Source organism: Platichthys flesus, chromosome 24 (genome assembly GCF_949316205.1).
Source record: "Platichthys flesus chromosome 24, fPlaFle2.1, whole genome shotgun sequence".
Classification (NCBI taxonomy): domain Eukaryota; kingdom Metazoa; phylum Chordata; class Actinopteri; order Pleuronectiformes; family Pleuronectidae; genus Platichthys; species Platichthys flesus.
The window spans coordinates 14,707,768-14,732,969 of NC_084968.1; the positions used below are offsets into that span (position 1 = coordinate 14,707,768).

A 25,202-nucleotide genomic window follows, 5' to 3' on the forward strand; every position below is an offset into this window, starting at 1 on the left:
CACACAAACACACACACACACACACATACACACACACACACACACAAAACACAAAAAAACAAAAAAAAAACAGCCGTGAGGGAGGGAGACAAGGAGGGAGGTGTGATGGAGAGAGAAGTGAGGGGGGCAGAAGAGATGGTTCAGAGAGGGGGAAAGAATAGGGGAGATGAAATGAAAGATGAGGGGAAGTGTGAGTGTGTGAGTGTGTGTGAGTGTGTGTGAGTGTGTGTGTCTGTGAGTGTGTGTGTGAGTGTGTGTGTGTGCAAGACAGACAGAGAGGGAGGGAGAGATGAAGTGAGATAAGGGGTGAGGGTGGAGGGGAGGGCGTAGATGGAGGGGATGAAATCTGATAGATGTTTGAGTAAAAACAAGAGAAGGGGGAAAGAGAGAATGGAGTGAGGGATGAGGCTGAGGTGAAGAGGAGGAGGAGGGAGGAGGAGGAGGGAGGAGGAGGAGGGAGGATCAATATGCACATATTCAGTGAGATATGGTGGGAAATCAATTGAGAGGAGGGAGGGAGGAATTGATTTGGGTGGAGGGAGGATGGAGGGAGGACGGAGACGACGGAGGAGGAGGAAGAGGAGGAGGAGGAGAATGAGGAGGAGGAGGAGGAGGTGGAGGAGGAGGAGGAGGAGGAGGAGGAGTGCAGAGGTGGAGTGATATGTGGCTACGACTGCTGTCCTTTTTGTCGCAGTGTCAGGGTATTGATACTGTAATACACTCCCACCCCTTGACACACACACACACACACAGACACACACACGCACACCGTCACCCCCCCCCCACCACCACCACCACCACCACTCACACCCCCATCACAATGCTGCCGTGACAACGGCTGTCGAGGCGACGCCTACTGGCACAATGCAGCCACAATACTGACTGAGGGCACTGAAGCATCACACACACACACACACACACACACACACACACACACACACACACACAGAGAGAGAGAGAGAGAGAGAGGAGGCCAGAGAGACAGAAAAAAAGAAGGAGGGAATGAAAGAGGGGAAAAAAGGGGGAGGAGAGATATAAGGAGGGAGAAGTGGAGATTAAGAGGGAGGGAGGAAGATGGATGGATAAGAAGGGAGGGCGAGAGGAGGGGAGGGGGACGTGGATTGATGGAGAGACAGGGCAAGGGGGAGAGGGGAGGAAGGAAGGAAGGAAGGAAGGAAGGAAGGAAGGAAGGAAGGAAGGAAGGAGGGAGGAGGGAGGTGGAGGAGAGATATGGCAGGATGATATTACATGTGTAGAAGCCGCCGGAGGGTGTGAGCCCACAGAAACATGTTTAATGGCTCCTGTGATTGCAGGGCAGGTTGTGTGTGTGAGTTGTGCGTTCTCTCTGATGCATGTGTGCAAACAACGAGCTGTTTATGAGAATCCATGTTGGGGAACAAATGTGCGATGATCCTTATGTATTCATATTTCTACTGCACACACCTGCGTCTAGACGGCGCACATGAACGCACCCTGTTGGAATTCTACACGCTGACGCTAACAATCCGTTGTGCGTCTAGTGGATTGTCACGTTGTGTTAGAATGTGGGTTTTAAAAACAAAGTGTGAAAGATACGTTGAGAACCCTACGTTTGTGCGTCTGTGTGGAGTTTGAATCGTTGTGGTGAAACTTGTATTGAAGGGAGGAGGGGGGGGGGGGGGGGGGGGGATCACGCCTCCTCTGACCTCCTTCACCAAAATGTCTGCGGCGGCACATTACTGTATCTCGCCCCAACACGCTCTCTCTCTCACAAAGGCAGTGCTTGGCTGGCTGCCTGTAAGTCAGTTTATCCGCGTGAGATGACCAACGTCCCTCTTTCTTTCTTTCTCTCCCTTTTTCTATCTCATACAGTGTGTGTGTGTGTGTATGATCTATAGCTCCCCCCCACCCCCCCTCGCCCCCCCCCCCCCCCCCCCCCCCCCACCCTAACCCTTCTTAATATGATGTAAAAAGCTAATCGCATGCAAATGTCTGTTGTCCCGGTAACCAGGCCTGAAAAATCCCTTTGATGTTTCCCCCGACTCATTCTCTCCACGTTCTCTTTGTTCGCCCTCCGTCTCGCTGCTTTGTCAACATCCCCCCTTTACCCCGCTCTCTCTCTCTCTCTCTCTCTCTCTGTCTCCTGCATCCACTCTGCAGCTCGCTCGGCCCTCTCTTAGTTCTCTCCCCGTTAGAGAAAAAAAAAAAAAGTTCTAAGTCTACTTTGTGTCTCCCTCTCTTTCTATAAGCCCCCCTCTCCATTCTTATTCCCTCTCTTCTCTCTCGCTCGCCCCTTGACTGTGCCTCTCTGTCTGTCTGCCCCTTCGCCCTCACTCATTTCCCATCATTCCCACCTACTGTCTCCTGCCCTTCTCCTCCCTCGCTCCCTCGCTCCCTCGCTCAGCTCTGCCCCTTCCTGTTGCCCCCCCCCCCCCCCTCTTTGCCCACCCTTTATCTCTCATTCCTCTCTCCATGGCCCTCACATGCACAGATGGACACACACACACTCGGTGGAGCCGCCCTCCCCTGCTCTAGAGAATTTGATCCCTGGAACTATTTGATATGGCGCTGCACTGTAGTTATCTAATCATTCAGCTTTTGTGAGGCCCGCAGGAAGCGGCAGAGACCCCCCCGCTCGATGTCGGCGAGCTCCAGGCCGCGAGGTTTCAGAAGGTCAGACCTGCTACAAGTTGGGAGCGCGACCTTTAACCCCTTGCACCTCCTTGAATCTCCTCGGAGACGTTCTGAACTTCCTTCCAGTTTTAATTCATCACCAAAAAAAAAAACAGTACAATTATCAAGTATAAGCAAAACATGCATTTCAAACATTCCTTCCAAAAAATGTAAACATCAGGCCGGGTGTGTCGTAGAAAAAGAGAAAGTTTCTATACATTAATAATACTGCCTTGCTGTGGCATATAGAAGTGAGGGGGTCTGCATATGACAATCTATACTGCAGTAAGAATGAAAGATGGTGCTCATTACTCTGCTCCGATATAACGCAATGTACCAAACAGCTAAAGGCTACGAAGCACACGGGGTTTCTCCGAGCCAACAAATTACATATTGATTCAGAAACGGCTCGATGGCCATTTGCAATTTCTGAATTTGGATGCAGATATGAAACGTGCTAAATCTGATAACGGTGACAAAGAGCTGAGGTCGTCTGCAGACTCGACTTACGCCACCTGGTGGTTTCAGCTTGTACCTGAAGCGTGGTGTTGTTCAGTACACACGTAGAATCAAACCAGCGAGTGGATGTTGATTGGTCTTTACCGAGCCCGTCCTTGCCGTCGTAAAACATGAACTACGTCGTTGAAATGTTGAAACTGATTTCAGATATGTTGTTGATTGTTTTGTTTGTATTCAGTTCTGATGTGTGTATTGGAATTTTGAGTAGAACATGTATTTCTATAAATGGATCCTGGCAGAGGAGCAGAGTTTTAGTCGTTATTTTTATCATTTGTTCCATTCGTTTTAAAACTCTGTATCCGAAAGCAATGGCTCCATATTTTATCTTGAAATGTGCTTATTAGCTTAACAGAATTAAAAGCTTGATCATCACTGTCCAGTTTCTCTCATCAAAGTCAAGCTTAAGATCAAAGTTAGCTTAGCACATCAAGTTGAAGCGGGGTAAAAAGGAAGCTAGCTCGAAGCTAAAGCAAAACAAGAGGAGGCTAGCTCTGTCTAAAGCTACAGCCAAGAGTTAGCTTAGCTTAGCACAAGAAGTGAACCAGCTAGCAAGTGAGCAAATGTGTTTTATCTTGTTTAAGCAAAGGCTAAGATAACTTCAGATACTTTTGGCTAAGCTAATCATAGAATGAGTTAAATCGTAAATTTTGTGATATAAGTAAACGTTTCCCTCTGCTTCCAGTCTTAGTGCTAAGCTACGCTAACTTAATTCCATATTCATGCAGTCATGTGATATCATAATCTCACTCAAGAAAGTGCAAACTATTGATTTAAAACGTAGCTGAGGCGTCACAACTCCAGAATCAAACCGAGAACCAGAAACCAAACGTCTCCAGGTCAGATCGATCAAATTCCTTATTTTTAAAAGAACAATCGGTTCATGTTTTTTCGTGGCAAGGACGAAACCAGTAAAACCAGAACGTGGCAACGGACCCACCTTCAATCTGAGAGCGATCCCAACACTCTGTGTTCACAAATCCACATTGCACAGTCACCCATGTTAAACCTTTGGCATATAGGATATGGCATCGTATATAAGACGGTACGTTAAAGTCACGTCAGACACAAGAACATTATTCAAGTTACACTTTGAAGAAGACTAAATACAGATTTTCCTGTAGATCCTTGTTAATAAAACTAAAACATGAGCTGAGACAGACCCAGGATCAGACTTTATAACGATGGGGTAGATGTTCATCATCCAGGCGAAGCTGAGAGGAACCCTGCCTGTCGTTTTGTACCAGCCTCTAAAATGGCCACAGTGAGTGTGTGTGAGCATGTGAACAGTGCTCCACTGTCCGACAACAATAAGAATGACTGCATGTGTTGAGAGACACTGTGCGTCTCTATCGGTGTGTGTGTTTGTGTGTGTGTTTGTGTGTGTGTGCACACTCACACCACCCCTGCCTCATTTACATAGATGCAATCACACCTAGCATTTCTTCCTTTTCCACACAGGCAGGAGAGAAGAAGTGTGGAGTCGTCCACTGAGCGTTGTGAGTCAAAGTCCATGACACATTCTAAATCTAAATCGTACGCTGGATTTACGCCCTGGCATCTTACTTCCTGTTTATTATCAGAGGCCGGAGCATGTGATGCGTCCAGCGAGCCAGGCCGGCAGTCAGTGGTTCAGACCAAGTGGTTTGGCCTAGTGGGAAGCCGCGGGACAGACAATGGCAGCACTGTGTGGCTGAAGTGCCTTCGGTGTCAATGACTCTGCCAGCAACTGAGACTGGCAGATCCAAAATGGCGGAGTGCAGAGAGCCCTGCTGGTGCTCGTCATGCTCTAAACAGGGGCAGTTTGATCCCTCTTTTGGGTGGGGGGGGGAGTTCAGCTCTCTGTTGGTTCTCTTTCATATCGGAGGTGGCGGGGGGGTTAAAACGGGGGGGGAAGCGGTGCAGCGCTGCTCCAGATAATCTGCTGGCATTTGATTTGTTCTCGGGGGCGAAGGGGAAGGAGAGCGAGCCGGTGGGAGAAGTTCAACCAGAGTCTCCTCGCTGCCTGAAGTCCAGCTCGGCTCGGCCACCGGTGGAGCTGAGAGGACCAGGTCTTCAGAAGGTCCGGGGTCCAGTTTCTGATCGGGAATAAGTTACGGGAGGAGAAGGAGGAAGCAAAAGAAAAGAAAATATTAACATCCTGCAAAGTGAACTATGGGAGGAGGTCAACATTAGCTTCAGATGTAAATGAGATGGACGACAAGTCTCAGTGTCCTTAAGCTGCAGTTTCCCAAAACCGTTTGGAGTTATGAGTCAGGACAGCAGAGGTGAAGCTGTCAATCATAAAGCTTCACAGGGATTTAAAGCATCATATAACTGAGAAACGTGTATTTGACGTGTACTCCATCTACTAACATGGAGGAGGCCGAATTCATGACCTACGCTCCTGCCAGCCACCAGGGGGCCAAGGAGCAGTCGTCCATCTTTATTTAGCGTCCACGGGGGAAACGATAAGAGGAACTTACTCGTGTTGCGATGCAGTTACACGGCCGTGGAGGGAGAGTGACTCTGAGGAGGACAAGAGAAACCGTCACATTGTATAATCTGCACTAAAGTGTGCACCCCCCCCCCCCCCCCCCCCTGTTGTTGACTATGTGCATATCTCTGTGTGTGTGTTTGCCCTCCTCTGTTTGGGCTGCGTGTGTCCGTCTGTCTGTCAATCTGCTGCGAGCAAAGTCTGTTTGCCAATCTGTCAAATTCTGTTTGCTAGATAAGGAGATTCACAGAATGTGTGTCTGTGTGTCTGTGTCTGTGTGTGTGTGTCTGTGTGTGTGTCTGTGTTTGTGTAGACAGAATAAATTCATTTTGACTCTATCATGGCGATGCTAGTCAGGTAGTTCTGTTTACTTACAGCTAAGAAGATGCTTTCTGTCTTTACTTTACGAATTAAAGTTTTATTCACGTTACACAGCAAATGGGAATAATTGTGCTTCATTAAGAGTTAACAATACAAAATGTGGGAGGAAAAAAACGGCTAGCGTTGTGTGTTTGCTTCATCGTGCGTTGTTTGGGTTTTAACAAAGTAAAACGTCAGATTTCTCTGGGTTTTAATTTTGTTATAGACATTTTGTTTAATGTTTATAGGTCCAGCTGTTTATAGACATTTTATTAAAGGACCGTTATAAGATCTTTAAGTCGTCATATTAAGGATTCTTTTCTATTTTGCTCAAACATATAACTCACAGGAAAAGACAAACAAATGATTGTGCTGAAAACTTAATCCGTTCCTAAAAAAAGAAATCATGCCGGAGATCAGGCAAATTACTGCTGATTAGAAAATGAAATATTTCAGGCATCTGGGGTCAGTGACCATGTGATTACAACGTCTCCGGCTGGAGTCCGGCTGGGAAAGTGGTTGTTTCTGTACTGTCGAGAAAAAGCTGCATAAAGAAATATAAGAGCTTCAAAAACGAACTCAGTCATAAAAGAATAAATAAAAGAATATGAATACTAATAGCTGTACCAGAGAATTTCAGCATGACCACTCGTCACATTAATAAAAATAGATTTCTGTAGAATCAGGACTGTGGTAAGATGAAAGAATGTTTTAGCTTTGATTCAGAGGAAGAACCAGGACAGGACGTTCCAGAGCCTCTGAGCTTCTCTTTAAAAATCTCTGTCTTTAGCCAAAATACATAAAAGCTGATTATGAACATATTGTTGTAATTAAATAGAATCATTGGTAATATTCGCTGCAGCAGCCTCAGAGCCCTGCATCCTGAGGACTCCCTCACAAAGTCCTATCAGGCGCCTTCTGGGCCCCAGAGTTCCTCTCTCCTGGTTTTACCCTCCGCACGTTTCAGATTTGAATCAAACACAACGTCGTGTCGAGTGTTTTCTCCAAATAGAAAATGTTTCCGGTCCCTAAGGAATCACTCAGGCGTGTTTTAAAGCCCACCTGTGAGTAACTTGTTGAGCCAGAGCTTCTCCTGGGGTCCCTCCCAGACGCCGGGGATCCCCCCTCCTTCTGACTGCCCACGGAGGAGGAGTCGGAGCAGCTACTGTGGACTGAGGGAGGGAGAGAGTGAGGGAGGGAGGGCGAGAGAGGGAGAGAGGGATAGAGGGAGGATGTGTGTGAGAGAGCGAGAGAGTTAACAGACACACACACACTCAAAATGTATATTTGTCTCTTTTTGCTTCAGGTGCTGCAGCAGCAACACATTAATATAATGACACCATCCTGCTTACTGGCCCAATTTGCATGCATGGTTCGATTCCCATTTGCATCGCGTGTGTGCCTGTGTGTGTTTGTGTGTGCGTGTTTGTGTGCAGTATAATGTAAAAACCCCTGTGCCACAATGTTCTGTTGAAATTAAAAATGGAGGTGGTACAGGGAGAGACAAAGAGGGGAGTCGGAGTGAGGAGGCAGATTTCTCATCCTGTTCAATGAATTTCTAACACTGTGTCCCAGAGGACAGTTCATGCATTGAAATCCTGAGCCGCTGCACTCAATGAGACCCCTGGTGGGCAGAACGAGCATTACACCGCTGGGTGAGTGGGGACTGGATTCGGCTCCGGGGCCACTGCGGCCGGACGGAGGCTGGGCGGAGACTGGACGGAGGATGGGTGGAGGATGGGTGGAGGATGGGTGGAGGGGAATCGGTTTTAATTTGTCATGTTTGAACCCTGCGACCGGCTCTGGACTCAAAGAGGAACCCTGACGTAGAGTTCCTCAGTGACGAGGATCAGGTTCTTCTTCCGGCCTCTGATGCTCCGGTTGTTTTATTCTTCTGTCAGAATATCGTCTGTGTTGTGAACCTGTTTCTGATTCTATGTGTGGATGGGAGAGAACTAAACCTGCTGGTAATATCAAGTCTCATTTAGATTTCTCTTACTCAAGTTCAGGTTCATGTTCCTCCTTCAAAATAAAACAATAACCGATGTTCCTGAGAAGGTTTAAAAAGCTGAGATCTTCTGTGATTACCAAGAAAATACCTGAATCTCCGTGCTAAAAGTCTTTTATATTAATTCTTATTTCAGATTTTTTATTTACATTAACAATGGACTTAAATAAAAAAGAAATCACTATATATAACTATATAATTATTGTGTATAAAACACATCTTAGGTACAGAATGTCAACTGCCTTCATATCGACTCAGGAATAAGAAAAGCAGCAGATAAATCTGCAATAACCATCAAAGCAGCTTTTCTCATGTTTCATTGATGAACTTCGTATAGAAACAGAGACACAGTCGTTTTCTCAGAGACGCAGAGAGAGAGAGAGAGAGAGAGAGAGAGAGAGAGAGAGAGAGAGAGAGAGAAGAGAGAGAGAGATCACAGCTGCAGTAGAATGTGTTTCTATAGTCGGGCCTCATATTCTCTGCAGGCACGTCACAGAGCTTCACAACTTTCAAAGTGTGAGACAAATATCAAAAATTCATAGTGTGTGTGTGTGTGGGGGGGGGAAGTAGGATTGAAATATTTAATATTTTATACATATATATATATATAAATATGTATATTTTTGTATATTCATACATCACATAGCTTGGAAATTGGTCATTCATTGGAGTTTGTCTTTCACATCTGAAGAACACAGCAGGAGATCATCCAGGCAAGGTGGGGGGGTGCGGGGTTGGGGTGGGGGGGGGGGGGGTCTTCTCTTGTTAGTAATTTATCTTTTCCCAACATAACGACACTGGCTATAAGATTACGGGTCCTGTTAATGATCCTCAGATTACATCTAAGCTTTGAGATCAATTCTCCGGTGCTTCTCGGACCTGAGTCCCCCCCCCCACCCCCCCGTGCTGAGCACTGGTCCAGATGCTCCAGATGTGCGTAGTGTGGTGCTCACCTCTGTCGTTGAGGCTGTAGATGGAGTCCAGCTCTGAGCCGGGGGTTCCAGAGGCGTCCAGCAGCAGTTTACTGGAGATGCCCATGCACAGGGACTCCTTCAGGCACAGCTCTGGGACGGGGACACAGGGAGGACACATTCGGTTTCTTTACACAAACCAAGTGCTCCAGCTTCCTGCCGACTACGTTACCCAGAATGCACCTCAAACACATCAGGGTGAGTTAGCCTCAGGAAGAGTCGAGCTAAGTCAAGTTAAGAAAAATCTGTTCTACTTCATCTGGAACGCCATGCAGCGAGTCCTAGTGCTGAGGTGTCAGAGGTCAGAGGTCAGAGGTCGCACCCACTCTACCTGTGTTGCTGATGGCGTGAGTCCACAGCAGTTGTGCGATGTCGTGAGTCCACGCCTTCCGGCCCTCCCGGTCCTGGGCCTGCAGCGTGACGCAGTCCCGGGTTCGAGGAGCCTGACGAACCCAAACTTCAAACTTCAGCCCGTCGTCGCCCACTCGCTGGGTCAGACCCATCTCACCCGTCTGCGGGGGGGGGGGGGGGGGGGACACGTGAAGTCGAGGTGACGAGATCAGAGATAGTGTGTGTGTGTGTGTGTGTGTGTGTGTGTGTGTGTACCTTGATGCTGTGCTTGTAGCTGTAGGCCGTGCGTCCGGGCGCGGGGCTCCTCTGCTTGGTGAAGATGACCACGTGCTGGTAGAGGAAGACGTTCCTCGCCCCCGCCCTCTTCCTCCGACCTCCGCCACACACCATCAGCTCGCCCTGCCGCACCAGCTCGCCACGCTCCGCCACGGGGGTCTGACATCACACAACACACACACACACACACACACACACACACACACACACACACACACACAGACACATGTTAGGACGCAGGCGTCTTGTCCTGAGGCCGAGGCCCCGGGTCCTCATCTGTATTTCATTTCCTAAGAGGCCGTTTAAGTAAAATCCTGTTTTTCATTGGCAGTTGAAGTGATTGGCTGCAGTGGGGGTGATAAACCCCGCCTCCTCCACGTCAGTGGATGGGACATGGACCAAGAAAACATGGTTTCTGTCATATCAGGCAGTTTGAAGACGTTTCAGTTCCAAAGTCTGAAAAACGATGTTCTCAATTCCAGCACAGAGTCACGACAAAGGAGGATTGTTGCGACGTTGTGTAGCGTTGTGACTCGCTCCCTCGTCTGTCTGTTGGATCTCTTCTCTGATTGGCCGCCTGACTCACGCCTTTTCTAGAAATGTGACTTTATTGTTCGTAGCAATTACAGAGCTGAGGCTCCGACCAGAGGCAGGGAGAGGTTGATGAAAGTCAAACGTTACGTAACGCTCCTTAAAAGACCCACGCAGGAGACGCACAAAGACACACAACCAGCAAAACACGACGACAAACTGGCTCACGATCGCTCGCACAATACAATGAAAAGGGGAAACAACCGGTGACACAGAAGTTAAATCTGTAGAGAAGTGAGGGTCACGATACAAGTGATGCTTCATGCACATTCTGAACACCCACATGCACACCTACACACACACAGACACACACACACCTGCACTTCACAGGCATTTTACTGCAGCAGCGGGGTGAAGTGAAGTAGCTCAATGGGAGCGTTTGTGCCGCTGTGAGGGAGAGAGTCCGACATTTGTCACAACCAGCTCTGAACCACACTACTGTGTCGGGGGGGGGGGGGGGGGGGGGCACAGTACACACCGATAAACTCCAAAGCTGTTTTCTGAAATCCACGTCCACAGCAGACCGGTTCATTCCTCCTCTTTCTATCATCTCCTGGAACCAGTGTGTCCACAGAGGGAAACACAACTTCATACTGGAAACGTGTACTGGGTAGAAACCACCCAGCAGTGAAACGTCTCATAAAGACCAAGAGGCTTTATTTATTTTAACGTTTCTTTTATTTATTAATAAGGACTCAGACTTTATTGATGTGTTTCTTACTCTATGAATGAACTGAGTGTGTGTGTGTGTTTCCATCTTGTCTTTGACGGATTCTAATCAACTTAATCAATGTGCTGATAAAGAATTGAATTGAAGATAAGTAGATAAGGTAAAGCCAAAACCTTCTGAGCACCCCCTGGTGGCTGGCTGCAGTAATGTCAAGTACATTTTCTTCCCAATGATGTTTTTTTGTAATTTTAAGTTTTAGCCATCACACTGCTGTTTGTTCATGATTTAGTAATATTGATTTAAATTATTTATTTGATTTTGAAACCTCATGATTGACAGCAGACTTAGAGAACTCGTCCGTGTTGTGATGTGACGAGTGAACCTCACGTTATCGTCCAGTGGTCGACCAACTGGGAGATAAAGAGAATATGATCCAGAATTAAAAACCATTGGATTCTCTTCTTCAAAGCGTCAAACTGTAAACAACGAGCTTGAGATGAAGGGAATAAACGTGCTAATGATTCCATCTCCTCCTCCGGCCCGACCTCATCAACAGGATTTAGCTCCTCGCCCCCCCGAGGACAGAAACTGGGACTTGATTCACACTGGTAAACTGGGACGAGCGTTCTCACCGGACATCCGACGATGAGGTCACTGGCCCTGAGGTCCTCGCCGTGCTGCTGGGCGTGTCTGAGGATGGGGAGGGCGGAGTCGGAGGCGGCGTTGATCCCTCCCAGCTCCTCCAGGGCCTCGCAGTACTGCTCCAGCCTCTGGGTGGGGGCCTGCAGGCAGTGGGGGAAGGAGAGGGGGGAGAGGGGGGAGGCAGCAGGGAGTTTGGACTGTGGGGGGGGGGGGGGGGGGAGGAGAAGGTCAGACGTGGCCGACTTTCACTGATTCACCACAGGCCAAGAAGACACTATATAACTTAAGTAATTCAATAATCATAACGTGTAATATCTTAAAGAACTTTACATAAGTAAAGGTTGAGACTTTACAGTTTCAAACACAACAGTTGTTTCAAACCTGATTCAAATCAATAACTATTGATATTAATGTACATCTTCATGTGTAAGATGAACATTTACTCTGAAGGAGGAAAACTTTAAAATGATGAAAACCAGAAACTTTCTACTGGAAACCAGCGTCTCGTCTTTCAGAGCCGAGTTCGGACGATGTAAAGTTCATTTATAACTAAACTGCTGGTGAACACGTTGTAGTGGAAAATAACTAAGTGTGGTTCAAACCTATTCTGTAGTTGAAGAGTAACTTTCTGACGACCTGTCTAATGACCTGAAGTGTTTGGGACCTGAGACCTGTTTGACCTTTCTCTCTACCTGTTTGACCTCTATTACTTATTGACTTTCCAAGAACCCAATGGAAACGTATGCAAATCATTTATTCCTGTGTCAAACTGCGCCTACAGAACCAGTCTGAACTGGCTCAGACCATCAGCCTCAGGTCTCCTGTATACGATCCTTCTGAGATCCCTGGGACTCTCTGTGTTCATCCTGAGAAAGCTCCTGATAAAATACATGAAGATCAATTTGATGTTCCAGCGTCTAGTGTTTCCAGATTTCCATCACAATGTCCAATAACTTAATACACTTTGAAAGTACAGCTCATATTGGTCTTAACTAGTCTTCAGAAATACTTGGCTCAGATTCTATGTTAAAATAGTTTGAAATATTACAGTTTTTTAAATCGAATTATGTGAGGAGCTGCTTCAGTATCATCTGTATGATTTCAGTTTTAGTCGTGATGAACAGAATCTTGATGTCCCAGATGTTGACCCGTGTCACGTCGTCCCTCAGCTGTCGTAACAATCAGGGTGTGATCACCATCATCCTCTAACCTGAGCACCGGGCTCACATCCATCACCATCACAATCACCATAAAGCATCCACTTAACACACAATGTGTTCCAGCTGCAGGACCGGCTCACACTGCCTCCTGGTGGTGACTCACTAGAACCGCAGGTCTTCAGCTCTGTGGTTGCTGCTTTCAAAGTCGAGTTAGAAATCTCACAACGTGTCGATGTCGTTAATTGTTTTTTCCACGAGCTCAAATTACTTTATGGATAATCCGCCTTTAATTGGCTTTTCTCATGTACATTAAACATGTAATTAGCTTAACTGTATACAGCTCGTGTTTTAATTGCTGCCACTGGTGAATAAAGCAACTTTAATTGGTTTGTGCTTTTTTTTACTCATGATGATCTCACACTGGGGTTGAACAGATATTTCAGAAAAAAGGAAAATTCCCAAATAGAAAATGTTTGACCCTGATGCTCTTATTATTTATTAATATCTTCTATGCATGGATTCAGGAATGTGCAGCAGCTTTTCTCTCATTGAAATCATGACTGGAATGAGTTGAGTCCAGGAAATGTTGAATCAGGTTCATTACAACAATCAGTTTTATCATTTTTCCATCCACATTCTAACATTTCTTCTATTTGGCAAGTTACGTTTTCTATTTTGACTATGGATTAGTTAAATCCATAGTCTATTTCATTTATTTGTCCTTATGTGTGCTTAACTTTGAGCTTTAATTTAATACAACTCTCTTTCCAACAGAAACCTCGGAGGGACTTTCAATATAACTCTGGTAAGATTGTGGAAAACACAACAAAAGAAATATTCATTGAAACCGGTTGAGTTCTCGTAATGAAAGGAAATTGAACGTGGAGTCAGCAACAGGACGAGTCTCACCTTGAAGAAGTCCGCGGCCTGTGTGACCAGTGGAGAGTCCAGTTCTGGTTTGGTCCGGATGTAGTGAGAATACTGAAGAAACTGCTCCCGCTGTGTAGGAAGAGAAGACAGTGAAAAGTGTAAGTAGGAGTTTGATATGTAAGAGAATAAAAAAGTATGTTTTCTTCTGTATTCTATAAAAATATCTCCAGTCACAGGAAAGAAAGTCACAGAAAATGACAGAAACATTAATTTGACTTGTATTTAGACTCTTTAGTTTGTTTCCTGTCCCATCTGGTAACACGGAGGAGGAGCTATAATGCAGCTAGCCACCAGGGGGCGATCGAGACGTCACGTTGTCCATCTTAATCAACAGTCTACGTTCTGTTCTATTTCTTTGCCCCCCCCCCCCCCACGACATTCCTGCACTCACGTATTTGCTGAAGCAGTCCTGTTGCAACAAGCTCTGCACGAGAGCGCCCTCCATGGCCGGGAGGAGGTTCTGCGCGTGGAAGGAGCTGAGGCCGGCCCAGTTGGGGAAGAGGGCGTTGGCCTTCCCCCTGATGGAGGCCGGCGTGTCGGAGAGCTCCAGCAGGGGGAGGTACGTCTCTTCTACGCCCTTCAGCACGGCCACGTACTGCCTCTCTGAACTCAGCATCCGGCACCACAGCAGGTACAGCTTGCTGAGGGAGGGAGGAAGAGGAGGGAGAGAGAGAGAGTTGATGAAGAGGACGAATCACTTCCTGAAGGTCATGAACTCTTGTTTCCTCACACGGAACCACACCCCCACAGGTTCCAACAAACAGGGAAGAAGAACCCACCTCTGGGGAGTTGAGCCGGTCCGGTCTGTCCCCGTCTCCCTCTCCGTCCTCCCCAGCAGGACGTGCTGCCGCGGCGTCCCCGTGTAGTCCACCACCTCCTTGCTGCTGACCTCCACCCCCCGGATCAACACGCCTCCTCCCGCCCCGCCCCCGCCCCACCCAGGTATAGCCGCAGCCATGCCGGTGGTGATGACCGGGTCGGCGAACGCCCGTCTCCCCAGCCAGGACATGGGGGAGCTGCGGCTCGTCCCGCTCACCGGGGACTCGGCGGGTTTGGGGGTGGCTGTCCCCCGACGGGGGGCGAGGAGCGCCTGGAGGTCGAAGCTCGGGTGGCGCTTCCTGGGGGGTTTGGGGGGGAGCGGCGCCTCTGGGGGCTGAACGGAGACAGATTGTTTATGGAAATAAACCAACATGACAGAAGAATAGAAACACAATATATAAAAAACAACTCACGCTCTTCTTTCCAGGATTCAGAAGATTCTGCAGGAACTTCCCTCCTCCAGCTCCTCCCCCGGCTCCTCCCCCTGCTCCGTCTTTCTTATTCCCTCTCTCCTCTCCGATCTTCAGGGTGGAGCAGGTCTGGGGTCTGAACAGCGACGCCAGAGATCCCCAGGACTGCAGCCCCCCCTCGCTGCCTCCGGCCCCCAGCCCCCAGTCGCCCTCCCCCTCGGGGCCCATCAGGTCCCACAGGCTGCTGGCCGAGGGCGTCTTGGGCTTCCCCTGGCCCGGGTTCTGGCCCCTGTCCGGCTGGAGGAACCGCGGCTTGACCTGAGCCACCGTCCTCTGGTAGCGCTCCACCGTCTGGGTCCAGAGGTCCAGCAGCGCCCCCCCGCCGAGCTCCAGAGCCAGGGAGCGGGCGTCCTGGAAACGTGACGGGGGGATGGGAGGGAGGGAGGCCAGAGGGCAGGTGATAGAGGACGAAGAGGAGGAGGAGGAGGAGGAGGAGGAGGAGACGGCATCACACCACTGGGTCGCCTGCACAGGACAGAGAGAACCAGAGTCACCACCCTGTGTTTGTACGTCTCCAGTAAAACGTTAAAGTCTCGTGAGGTGTCGAGGACGTGGGACGAGGCTGCCTCACCTCGGTCAGCGTGGACAGCAGCCTCTGGGTGTTGTCCAGGGTGGTCCAGCAGTCAGACAGACAGTGGGACATGTCCCTCAGCTTCTCCCTCACAGGAGGAAGTCGGATCTGGACGTTGCTCAGCCCCCCCCAGTCCAGCTCGCACCAGCTCTCCAGGACGCTGAGGACGGACAGAGTCTCGCTGTGCAGCTCCTGGAGGATTCAAGCAGATCCACTGTGAGGCCTGTGCCTGGAAAACCTCCGGGGGAAACATGACTGGAATAATTCTGACGGAAATACACAACGTCCAAATCAGCCTGCACACAAACGCACAACTGTGGCCTCAACACACATCTGTTTACAACGTTTCCCGTTCACGCGTGCAGACGATTCCGTGGCGTCAGCTATCGAACACTCACATTCGCCGTCTCTCTGAAGGTCTTAAACTTCTGCTGCTTGAGGGAGAGTCGGCTGAGGGAGAGAGGGGGGTCCTTGTAATCCTCCAGCTGGGACTGGACTCGCTCGATCTCCTTATCGCACTGTGGAGGGGGAGAGAGAGAGAGAGAGCGGGAGAGAGAGGGGGGGGATTACACAAAAACTGCTGGACAGATTTCCTCAAAACTTGGTTAAAGGATTTTTAAACATGTTAACAACAGTTGAAGGATCTTGATGAGAAGAACCTAAACGTGGTTTCCTCTCTGATTAACTTTCCATTTCCTTCCTCACACACCTTTTCCAGTTGGTCCGCCAGCCCCGCCAGTCGTCCCAGAGCCTCCAGGTCGCGACCTCTCTGGTTGGACACGCGGACGAGCCGGTGGAGGGCGTCGTCCACGCTGTCGTAGAGTTTGGAGGTGGCGGCGAGCGCAGCCCTGAGAGGACGAGAATCAAACATGAGCCGGTGAGAGAGGCAACTTGTTTTCTCTTTTAAAATCAGATTCCAAATGGGAGCTCTCGGCCCAAATCGTATATTTTGGCTCTGGGAAAATATGTGTTTATGAGAAAAACCAGAAGCGTTGCAGAGCAGCTGTCAGAGAAGAAGAGCCTTCAGTTGTCTTTGACTCGTTCGTGTTCAGAATGAACCAAAACTCGTTAGAACAGAAGAGGAACCGCCGCAGATACAACGATGAAGATCCTGTTTGAGCTGGAAATCGGTTCTCCGTCTCATCCTCCTCTTCCTCCTCTTCCTCCTCCAGCTGGGAGACTAAATCAAACACCTTTGTTTTCCAGATGAGGATTATTTTTAACCTATAACTCATCTCCACACAATAATGCGTCAGCCTGAGTTAAAGAGGGGAGCGATGCAGATCCTCGTCGGCCCCTCGAGACCCGGCTGCTCGTGAGCTGGTTTGTGGATCTGTGAGTATTTGACTGATTCCTGTTGTTCTGAAAGTCACGACTTCTTTAAACTAACTTCAATGCAGCCGAGCGTAATGTATACTCAAACCGTCTCCAGAGCGTAACAGCAAAAATAGCCTCTTATTATCCAAGTATAAGCAGAAGCACGTACTGCTGCTATTAATAAAAGTCGTGGAATATTTGTTCCACTTCTTTTTAAATCCAATTCATCACTTCTTTGCTTGAGATACATTCACTGACTGTGGGAATTTTCACTTTCAATCTTTAAAAAACTCTGGTCCTATTTGTAAATCTATCATTCTCGTACATTAGAGAATCTTTCATTACCTGCAGTCTGGCGACTTCTGTGCTAGTCCAGATGTGCTATTAGTCAGTCCGGCCAGCCAGGCCCCGCCCCTTTGCTGCAGCTCAGTTAGGCGCTGGTCGGACAGGACGCTCGCCATCAGCTGTCGGTGTTTGTCGATGCTCAGAGGAACCGCCTGGAGAAAAACAAGAAGACCATTCTGAGAGGTTTCTGGAAATTTGTGATGATTACCACAACGAACAGTGAAATCTGAAATCAGCTTTAGTGTCAGAATCAGTGTAAAGAAACTAATAAAGACCTTGATGTTGTCTGGCAGTGGCTCAGTGTCCATCGACTGCAGCGCCTCTCCCAGCAGCATGAGGGCGCTCTCACAACGCTCTGTCAGACTCTCCAGGCTCTGACGGGAAAAAAGTACAAGAAGAATCAGTGATTTGAGACAAAAGTTCTACACAAACCGTCGGTAAAGTAAGTTTAAAGTAGGAACTCGCTCATGGATCCATGAGAGAGGTCAGAGAAAGCACAGAGCACCGGAACATGTGTGGGTCTGTTTGGATAACGCTACATAAACTGTCTGGGGAAAAACCCATTAAGAGTCTTCAAGTGTCTTTTTGTTTTGTCTTTGTCTCAGTGATTTGTCCTTCGCACCCGGTTCATCATGAATCTGTGACAACGCCGACCACCACGAACATCTGCTCCCTCCAGCCGGCATCATCTCCTCTGCCCGTCCTGCTCCTGAAACCTCTCCCATCTACAGCCTCACTATCGGTGGTGAGATTTAAAATCTGAAAACTCAGTTGTTATATTTCAATTCCACCCATTTACTCAGTTAAAATAGGAAATGTCCTCCTGAAACTGATCCTGTTGATTAGAATAAAAACATTTCCTCAATTATTTCTGTCAACAACAAATTCCATATCAGGAAATTTAAGATATTCATTCAAACATTCTCCAGCTACAGCCTGTTATAGTTTTTACACTACATTTGAAATCTACATATTTGACAAATTGCATTAACTCTGTGAGGAAACAGCTTTAAAGTAATTGAAACCAATAAATCTGATTAATGTAGCTAAAGCACAGATATCAGTCGACCTGAAAAACCTCAAGTGATCATTTCCTGCTCAATTTCCCATGAAGACCAGTTCACAGAGCGATCAGGAGATCTGCTGCTTCGGCTGAAGTAGATCTACCGTGAAAATTAGAAACTGTGGAGGATGTAGAAGGTTAGAGGAAACTAGAGAAACAACCCTGACCAGGGCAGTACCAGTTTATACACTGATGTGCGGGCACTGCGACCTTTGACCTTTCATCACTGAAATCTAAATTCATCCTTGACTCCAAGTGACAACAGGTCAAAGTCTGAAGAAATCCTCTAGAGGCCGACTTGAGATATCATGTTTTGTGAGGCCACCTTGACCTTTGACCTTTGACCACCCCCTCAGCTCCTTTGAGAATCCACATGAATCCACAGAAGAAGAACCAGTAGGTTCTCACCAGTCTGAAGGCGAGCCAGTCTGAGTGGCAGTGGACGAAGTCTCCGTCCATCTCTGTGAGCAGCTGCTGCTTGTCCACAAACTGCTGCAGGACCCCGGTTCCCTGCACCATGTGGACCTACACACAACAGGAAATGACACAATGAGTCAACAGAGGAAAGTTCATCCTTCAGTATAAACTTGTATCTTCACTCGTCTTCTCGTGGCTGTGGACACAAACTCGTCCTTCTTGCTTCTGAGAGCCTGACTTAATTAATTCTTGCTTTTTATGCTAGAGAAAGAGCCGAGAAAGATAAAGCAAGTTCTCCTCTTCCAGTTCTATCTCCATTTGTTTATTCATCCACACGGATAAAAGAATCTGCCACAGCTCAGCGTGAACATCTCCTGGGCGGGATTCCACTTCAACATGCAAACGGGTTCCAGCGCCTGGTTATTATACAAACCACATGGCTGGAGGAATGTTCTCATGCCTCAGTGCGAGGAGGAGCGAGGAGGAGCGAGGAGGAGCGAGGAGGAGGATCTCTGCAGATCAACGCCAGAGCATCGAGCTGAATTACCGGTAACATGGGAGTTATTTACGAACTCTACTCGGGCCAAGCGGATAGAAACCGATTTGCTTTCAAGCTTCAGATACGAGCGTCTGATGATCATCGAGTCGTCAGACAAACAGAACAGGGTTTGTGAGAAGTTACTTCCACTTGAACGTGAAATCAAACCGAACTAAAGGAAAATGACCGGTTGAACTTTTGGTCTTTGACCTGTAAACATGTGATTTGCATGAGCTCACCTCTGCTCCATCCACATGGAGAGCGACGGCCTCCTGCTGCTCCTCCAACAAAACCAGAACCGACCCGAGGCCTCCAGGGACCAGCAGCTGCAGCATGCACAGAAACACATGTGACGGAGCTACTTGATCACATCTGCAGGATAATCAAAAGCACACGAGCAAACTCGAAGAACTTTCATTTTGTTCCTCTCACCTGGAACTTGTGAAGTGCAGAGAGGCAGCGGGCGGAGGGTGGAGAGCGTCTGCTGTCCATCAACACCGTGAGACCTTTGTCTTTGGCTGCCGGCCTGATGAGGACGGACGGACAGAGGGACAGGGGGACAGAGGCAGGACAGCAGAGGTTAGACAAGAACTCACTTCTTTATAAAATGAGACACCTGCAGTTAAAAGTACAAAACTTGAATTCTCGAAATTCTACATGTAAAGCTGGAAGAAGGGGGGCGGGGGGGGGGGGGGGGGTACCGGGTGATGCTGTGGTAGCAGGCCAGGACCCGAACCGTCTCGTCCTCACATGAACCCTCAGCTGAGGCGTCCATCTCCGAGACAACCAGAGCACGTCCCAGCCGGTCCACCGTCCCTGTTGCACCAAAGTTAGCGGTGAGTGGGGGGGCCGAGAGAAAGTACAGCGTGAATACAACACGGATCAGGAACTGCATTTCCCACAATGCTTTGAGAGCTGCACGCAGAAAGTATAATGTTGCCTGAGCTGAATTAGTCATTTTTAAGAAAGTTTAAAGGTGCAAGTTATAGACTGTATATAAAGATGGACGCCACAACATGTCCAGACAAACTAAGTAGAAGTGATTTGAGGCGACTCCTCGTCTCACACAGAAACACACAAGAAACTCGCCTGTCAACTTCAGCTTCCCCGACTGGAGGAGTTCTGTGTTCAGCTCCCTGAGGAGGGGGGGCTCTTTGAACAAGATGCCGTTCAGTTGACCGGGACATGTCTCTGCCGCCTGTGGCTCTTCATCAGAGTGGTTAAATAGGGATGTGCCGGATTGTCCGTTACAGACGGACAAAGACTCAGCTTCCGTCTCTGTTCAGAGGAGAAAGAGAATATTCAAGATGGAGAACATTTCAAATCTGACGCACGTGGATAAACGTCTAGTTTCCGACCTGGACCGCTTGTCTTGGAGTTCTCCGCGGCCTCTTTGTTTGCAGTGGGCACGGCATCCGGTTCGACAGCCGGTTCTGTTTGTCCCGACTGGTTCTCCTCGGTGACCGGCAGCTTTGTGGAAGTAGAGCTGCAGGTCGGACCTGACGGAGCAGCTTTACCCGGCAGCTTCGAGACCTTGTGGTGTGCACGCCCGGCCGACCTGGCTCTTCCTTTGGCCCCCTTCCCCTTCCTTTTCCTCCTAAAGACGTTCAATAGAAAGTTAATAATCACGCTCTTCGGATGTAATGTTCTTCAGAGTGAGGTTTGTATACTCTGCTTCAGGGCTGAATGTATGTACATTGGGACAATCTGTACCTTGTGCACCGAGGTTGCACCTACGTGTTACCTATCTGGAGTTTCATATGGACGTGTGAAGAAGGAAAAGACGAGAGACTGCAGTGAATCATAAGAAATGCATCAGTACCGTGGTGCTCTGAATCCTGCAGTTTTAACTTCCTTTCCTCTGGGACACATCCTGTCCTCCGTCTTTCCTCCTTCCTGTTCCCCTGCCACCTTCGGCTTAGAGGAACTCGTGGTTGTGGACCCACTGCTGGTGATGTCTCCACTTCCTGGAACGCCAGTGAACGGTCTCTCTGGTGCGTCTGATGTCGGCGTGGTGGCGTCACTGTCGCCGCTCAGTGGTTTATCAGTGTCCTCAAAGACCGAGTCTGAGTGAGACCCGGGATCGGAGTGGCCCTCTACCACATGCTCCACCTTGTGGTTCCTCGACATGTGGATTTCGTTAGTGACCAAACAGTCGCGGCTCTCTGAGTCTTTACTTCTGAGCTCGTCTCTGCCCGGCTGCACGAGGCCGCCGCTCTCTCTCTCCTTGCCAACGCCTGGCCTCCTCTCCTTGGATGGGCCATCAAAAAACAGCTGGCTGCTTCCTACACCCCCCGAGTCCCTGCTGGTTTTATCTCCTTCGTCAGAGTCAAGGACAGAGGAGGAATAAGACCGCCTCCCTCTGCAAGGCTCAGCGCCTCCTGGAGGAGGAGCTAAGGTGTCACCTCTGGGGCTCGCCACGTCTCCTCTAGCACCAAGAACCGCCCGAAGGCTTCCTGACCTTTCCACTCTCCCATACCCCCAAGCTCTGCCATTTTGGAGTTTGATGGCCTTACTTCTCCTGCACAGAGGCAACGTCTTGGTCTTGGAGATCCCATGCATCTCCAGGTACCTTTGCCGTGGGTCGACCCCCCCATCCGGACCCCCCCTAGGCTCCAACAGCTCCACATAGTCCCCGTCAAGCTGAGGGGGCCTCGCTGTCCGCCCAAGCCCGTCTTCGCTGCGCCTTCGCCGGGGGAGCGCTGACCCAGAGTCCAGCCCGTCCGGCTGTAGATCCTCCTCCTCGTCCCAGGACCAGGAGTCCAGTTCCCCAGAGGATGATCCACCCCAGCCCCCGAGGCTGCTGCTGCCCCCCTCACTGGGCAGGCGGCCGGATATGGAGCCGTCGTAGTTCGACATCAAACCCAGCTCCTCCGACGGGTCGTGGATGAACTTTGGGTAGACCACCTCCTTCCACGGAATTCGAACCACACCATCGCATGTGCTGACCAGGCAGGTGTCAAGTCCTCCGCCGACTACGTGAATAAGAGAAGACAACATTTATACATTTATTTCAGTTCCTCTGTTTCAAGGTTCTTTTCACTGCCCACCACCTGCTGAGCTTCTCCTTCCATGTGCCACCTGGTGGTCACTCCTCGCCACACCTCTGTTTCACTTCTCTAGTTTGCCTTCAGGCTTCACTGACGAATGAAACTAGTTCTACGCTATGAAAAAAACTGATCAACGAATACACCCACTAACAGGAGGAGGTTATTAAAACTGAACACACATTATTATTGTGTTTGCATTAATATTATGCATCAAGTTCATTAGATCTGTTCGAGGAAATCCAGTCGGTTGAGTCAGAGGTTTTATTGACTCGTGCTTTTGCTTTGTCAGTGGTTTCCTCACCTTCCCTCTTGTGGCCTCGCTCTTTGTTGATGCTGTGCAGCCACTCAGAGGTGAACACAAGGGGGTGCTGTGACTCGGGCACCAAGATTTCCTGAACGGTGCGCCCGCCGGGTGCCAGACATTTCAGAGCCAGTCGGGGGCAGCGCGTGGAGAAGGGCACCACCTGCAGGTAGAAGTCGTTACTGCGCAGGAGCCTCCAGTCCAGGGTGGAGAGTTGGACGACCACTTTCTCTCCCAGACACAGAGGCCAGCCGGAGTGGAGGAACAAGCAGCCCAGGTACTGAGACTGAGAGGAGACACAGAGCGGCAGGTCAGCTTCTAAAGAATCAAATCTTCATCTGCAGATAATCACGTTTTCTCTGTAGCTCTTCTGGTCCGAGTGATGTTAACGCCCTTTACAGATCTCCCCCCAACTCTATTTAATGCTCAGGCACAATCTCTCTCTCTCTCTCTCTCTCCCACAGCCGTGTTGTGCTCCTCACTCCAGTTCCATTTCTAGAACCAACGCTGAACCGGGCGACACTATTCAGAGGCTGGACTGGCACAGAGCCCCACGCCAGTGTCAGACATGTGACTCACGCCGTGTTTTCTAAAGCGTAATAGTGCTTAGCTAGCATCACGGGGGGGGGCGTGGGATAGAAGACTCTGGACGGCTGCAGAGTTAGTGTGAGTCAGAAACATGTGGACGACCGCCCGACGTGCCACTGCTGAGAGGAAAACACGTTTAACAACAAAGTCAAGTCAACAACAGGGTCTAAATATAGAGACCACAACAAATCCTAAAAAGTGAAGAAGTGTGTGCGTTTGGGTTGAGGCCCCCTGCGGTTCCTTCCTGCCGTCAACCAGCTGATCTAATAAGAGAAACCTCCTCAATCCAAACTGTTCCCACCTCAATCGATGCTGAGTCTGATCGAGAGCCCGGCTCCCACAGTCTGAGGTCGAAGCCTCTCGGCTGTTCCCAGTCTCATATAATCGACTGACACGGGGCTGCTCCCTCCCCCCATCCCCCCCCTCCCTGCCCTCCAGACTCATGAGACCTGATCAAATTATATTCTCGACCTCTCCTCCATCTAGCGTTTTCCGCCGCTCTGCCCTTTATTCAATCTCCACTTCTCAGCCTCCCTCCCGAGCCACTTTCTGAAAAACTCTGGATATCTGTCAGGGCGGCGATTAGCATCTAAAAGCATGTGTGACTTTTCCTCTCTGAGAAGGTCTGAGACATTCTGTAGCTCCCTGTGTCCTCCTCCCTCTCGCCTGCGTCCCCTCAATGTAGCCCAGTGTTTCCCCCGCCACCTCCCATTCCTCCAAAAAATTCCTCAATCAGTCCACTATAATCTGCACAACCTCCAGCATCTTGTGTTTCCTTGCAGGCATGCGCGTGCACGCCGGCACAGTGAATGAATGCCATGTTCATTCTCTGCCTCGACTCCCACTGCTGCTCTGTTACTCATTCTTTCTTTCCCTCACATATGGAAGGAATTAGTGTCGTGACTCACGCAGGCTAACGGCCGGCCCCGGCAGCTCCGCTCGGCGACAATCAAAACAAAGTTTGCTCACAATGGCCGTGCACGTCTGTGTCGGGTGGGAAAGTTTGTGCATCTGTGTGTGTGTTCGGTGAAATCCTCAGTTTCTCATTTGTTCTGTGCCCGACACAATTACTGGAAGCTGCTGTGTCCAGTTCCTTATATCACCTGATACTTGTTTTATTTCTCTGTGTTTCTCTCATCTGTCGACTCGGTGCAGCCCCAGAGGCAGGAAACCACCGGCGGCGGCTCAGTCTCATATTTCACCAGCTACTTTCACTATGTCCCTTTCACACAGACCCTCCACGGTGCAGTTAACTGCTGCAGGGTCACTCCTGTCATGTTCTGGAGGCCTTGAACTTTCCCTTGTGACCAGGTACTAGTTCACAGACCTGACCCTTGGATCCAAGACGGACTTGGACTTTTTCTTTTTGAGATTTGACAATTTAAAAAGTTTGGGTAATAGTTGAAAGCAAAAATAAGTAAATTCTAATGTGGTAGAATCCCAGAAATAACTTGAATAGCTGAAAAGTGAGTAACTCCACCAATGCCTCACATTCAAACACATTGCACCAAATTGCATAAATTATTGAATTTCGTGAAAAGGTAGAAAAAAACACCTCATCTTACAATGTTACAGAAAGTCTGCAGGTTCGATTCCCAGCCACATGGACCATTTACCGCATGTCACTCACTCCCCTTCGCGCTTCCTATGGTTTCTGTCTCTCTGCACCGGCTAACAAAGACAAAAAAACTCAATACCCGGACTTGGACTTGTCCCAACCGACTCGCCGAAGAAGATTTACGACCAGATTCTTCAGCACAACTCACTCTCACCAGAGGAATCTCAAATCGCTGACAGCTGACACATTTCTCTTTCTCTCCACACGTGACGGATGATCCTGTGATTACACAGCGATGTGTGTGTCCTGTGTGCGGCGTGGGGGACTCACACAGGCGTGCTGCTGCAGCTTGTGCAGAGGTGCTTGGCAGGAACAAAGTAGTCCAGGAGGTAGCGGAGACTGTCGTGTTGATACGTCGACTCCAGGACGGAGAAGACCTGGACAGACGTGCAGAGAGGGGACAAGGACACCACAAGACACACAGAGGATCAGTGCACAGGACAAAAACTCTGTGAATGTTACATACCATCGCAGACGTGTGAGCTAAATATATGAACTTAGG

The 25,202-nt window shown here is 49.0% G+C and overlaps 1 protein-coding gene across 1 annotated transcript in view; it reads right to left on the reverse strand.

Moving 5' to 3' along the window:
- Positions 1-2,723: 2,723 nt before the first annotated feature.
- Positions 2,724-25,202, reverse strand: part of arhgef40 (Rho guanine nucleotide exchange factor (GEF) 40) — a 29,508-nt gene continuing 7,029 nt past the window's right edge. Inside the window, 26 exon segments of the mRNA XM_062384320.1 lie at positions 2,724-5,246; positions 5,634-5,676; positions 7,067-7,176; positions 8,966-9,076; positions 9,315-9,495; positions 9,590-9,769; positions 11,504-11,710; positions 13,583-13,672; positions 13,995-14,244; positions 14,383-14,756; positions 14,836-15,357; positions 15,464-15,655; positions 15,862-15,981; positions 16,173-16,311; positions 17,126-17,277; positions 17,401-17,499; positions 18,597-18,713; positions 19,383-19,469; positions 19,576-19,669; positions 19,845-19,959; positions 20,233-20,421; positions 20,502-20,740; positions 20,966-22,118; positions 22,495-22,780; positions 24,971-24,999; positions 25,002-25,077. Of these exon segments, the coding sequence (XP_062240304.1) occupies positions 5,650-5,676; positions 7,067-7,176; positions 8,966-9,076; positions 9,315-9,495; positions 9,590-9,769; positions 11,504-11,710; positions 13,583-13,672; positions 13,995-14,244; positions 14,383-14,756; positions 14,836-15,357; positions 15,464-15,655; positions 15,862-15,981; positions 16,173-16,311; positions 17,126-17,277; positions 17,401-17,499; positions 18,597-18,713; positions 19,383-19,469; positions 19,576-19,669; positions 19,845-19,959; positions 20,233-20,421; positions 20,502-20,740; positions 20,966-22,118; positions 22,495-22,780; positions 24,971-24,999; positions 25,002-25,077 (5,139 nt within the window). The 3' untranslated portion in view covers positions 2,724-5,246; positions 5,634-5,649.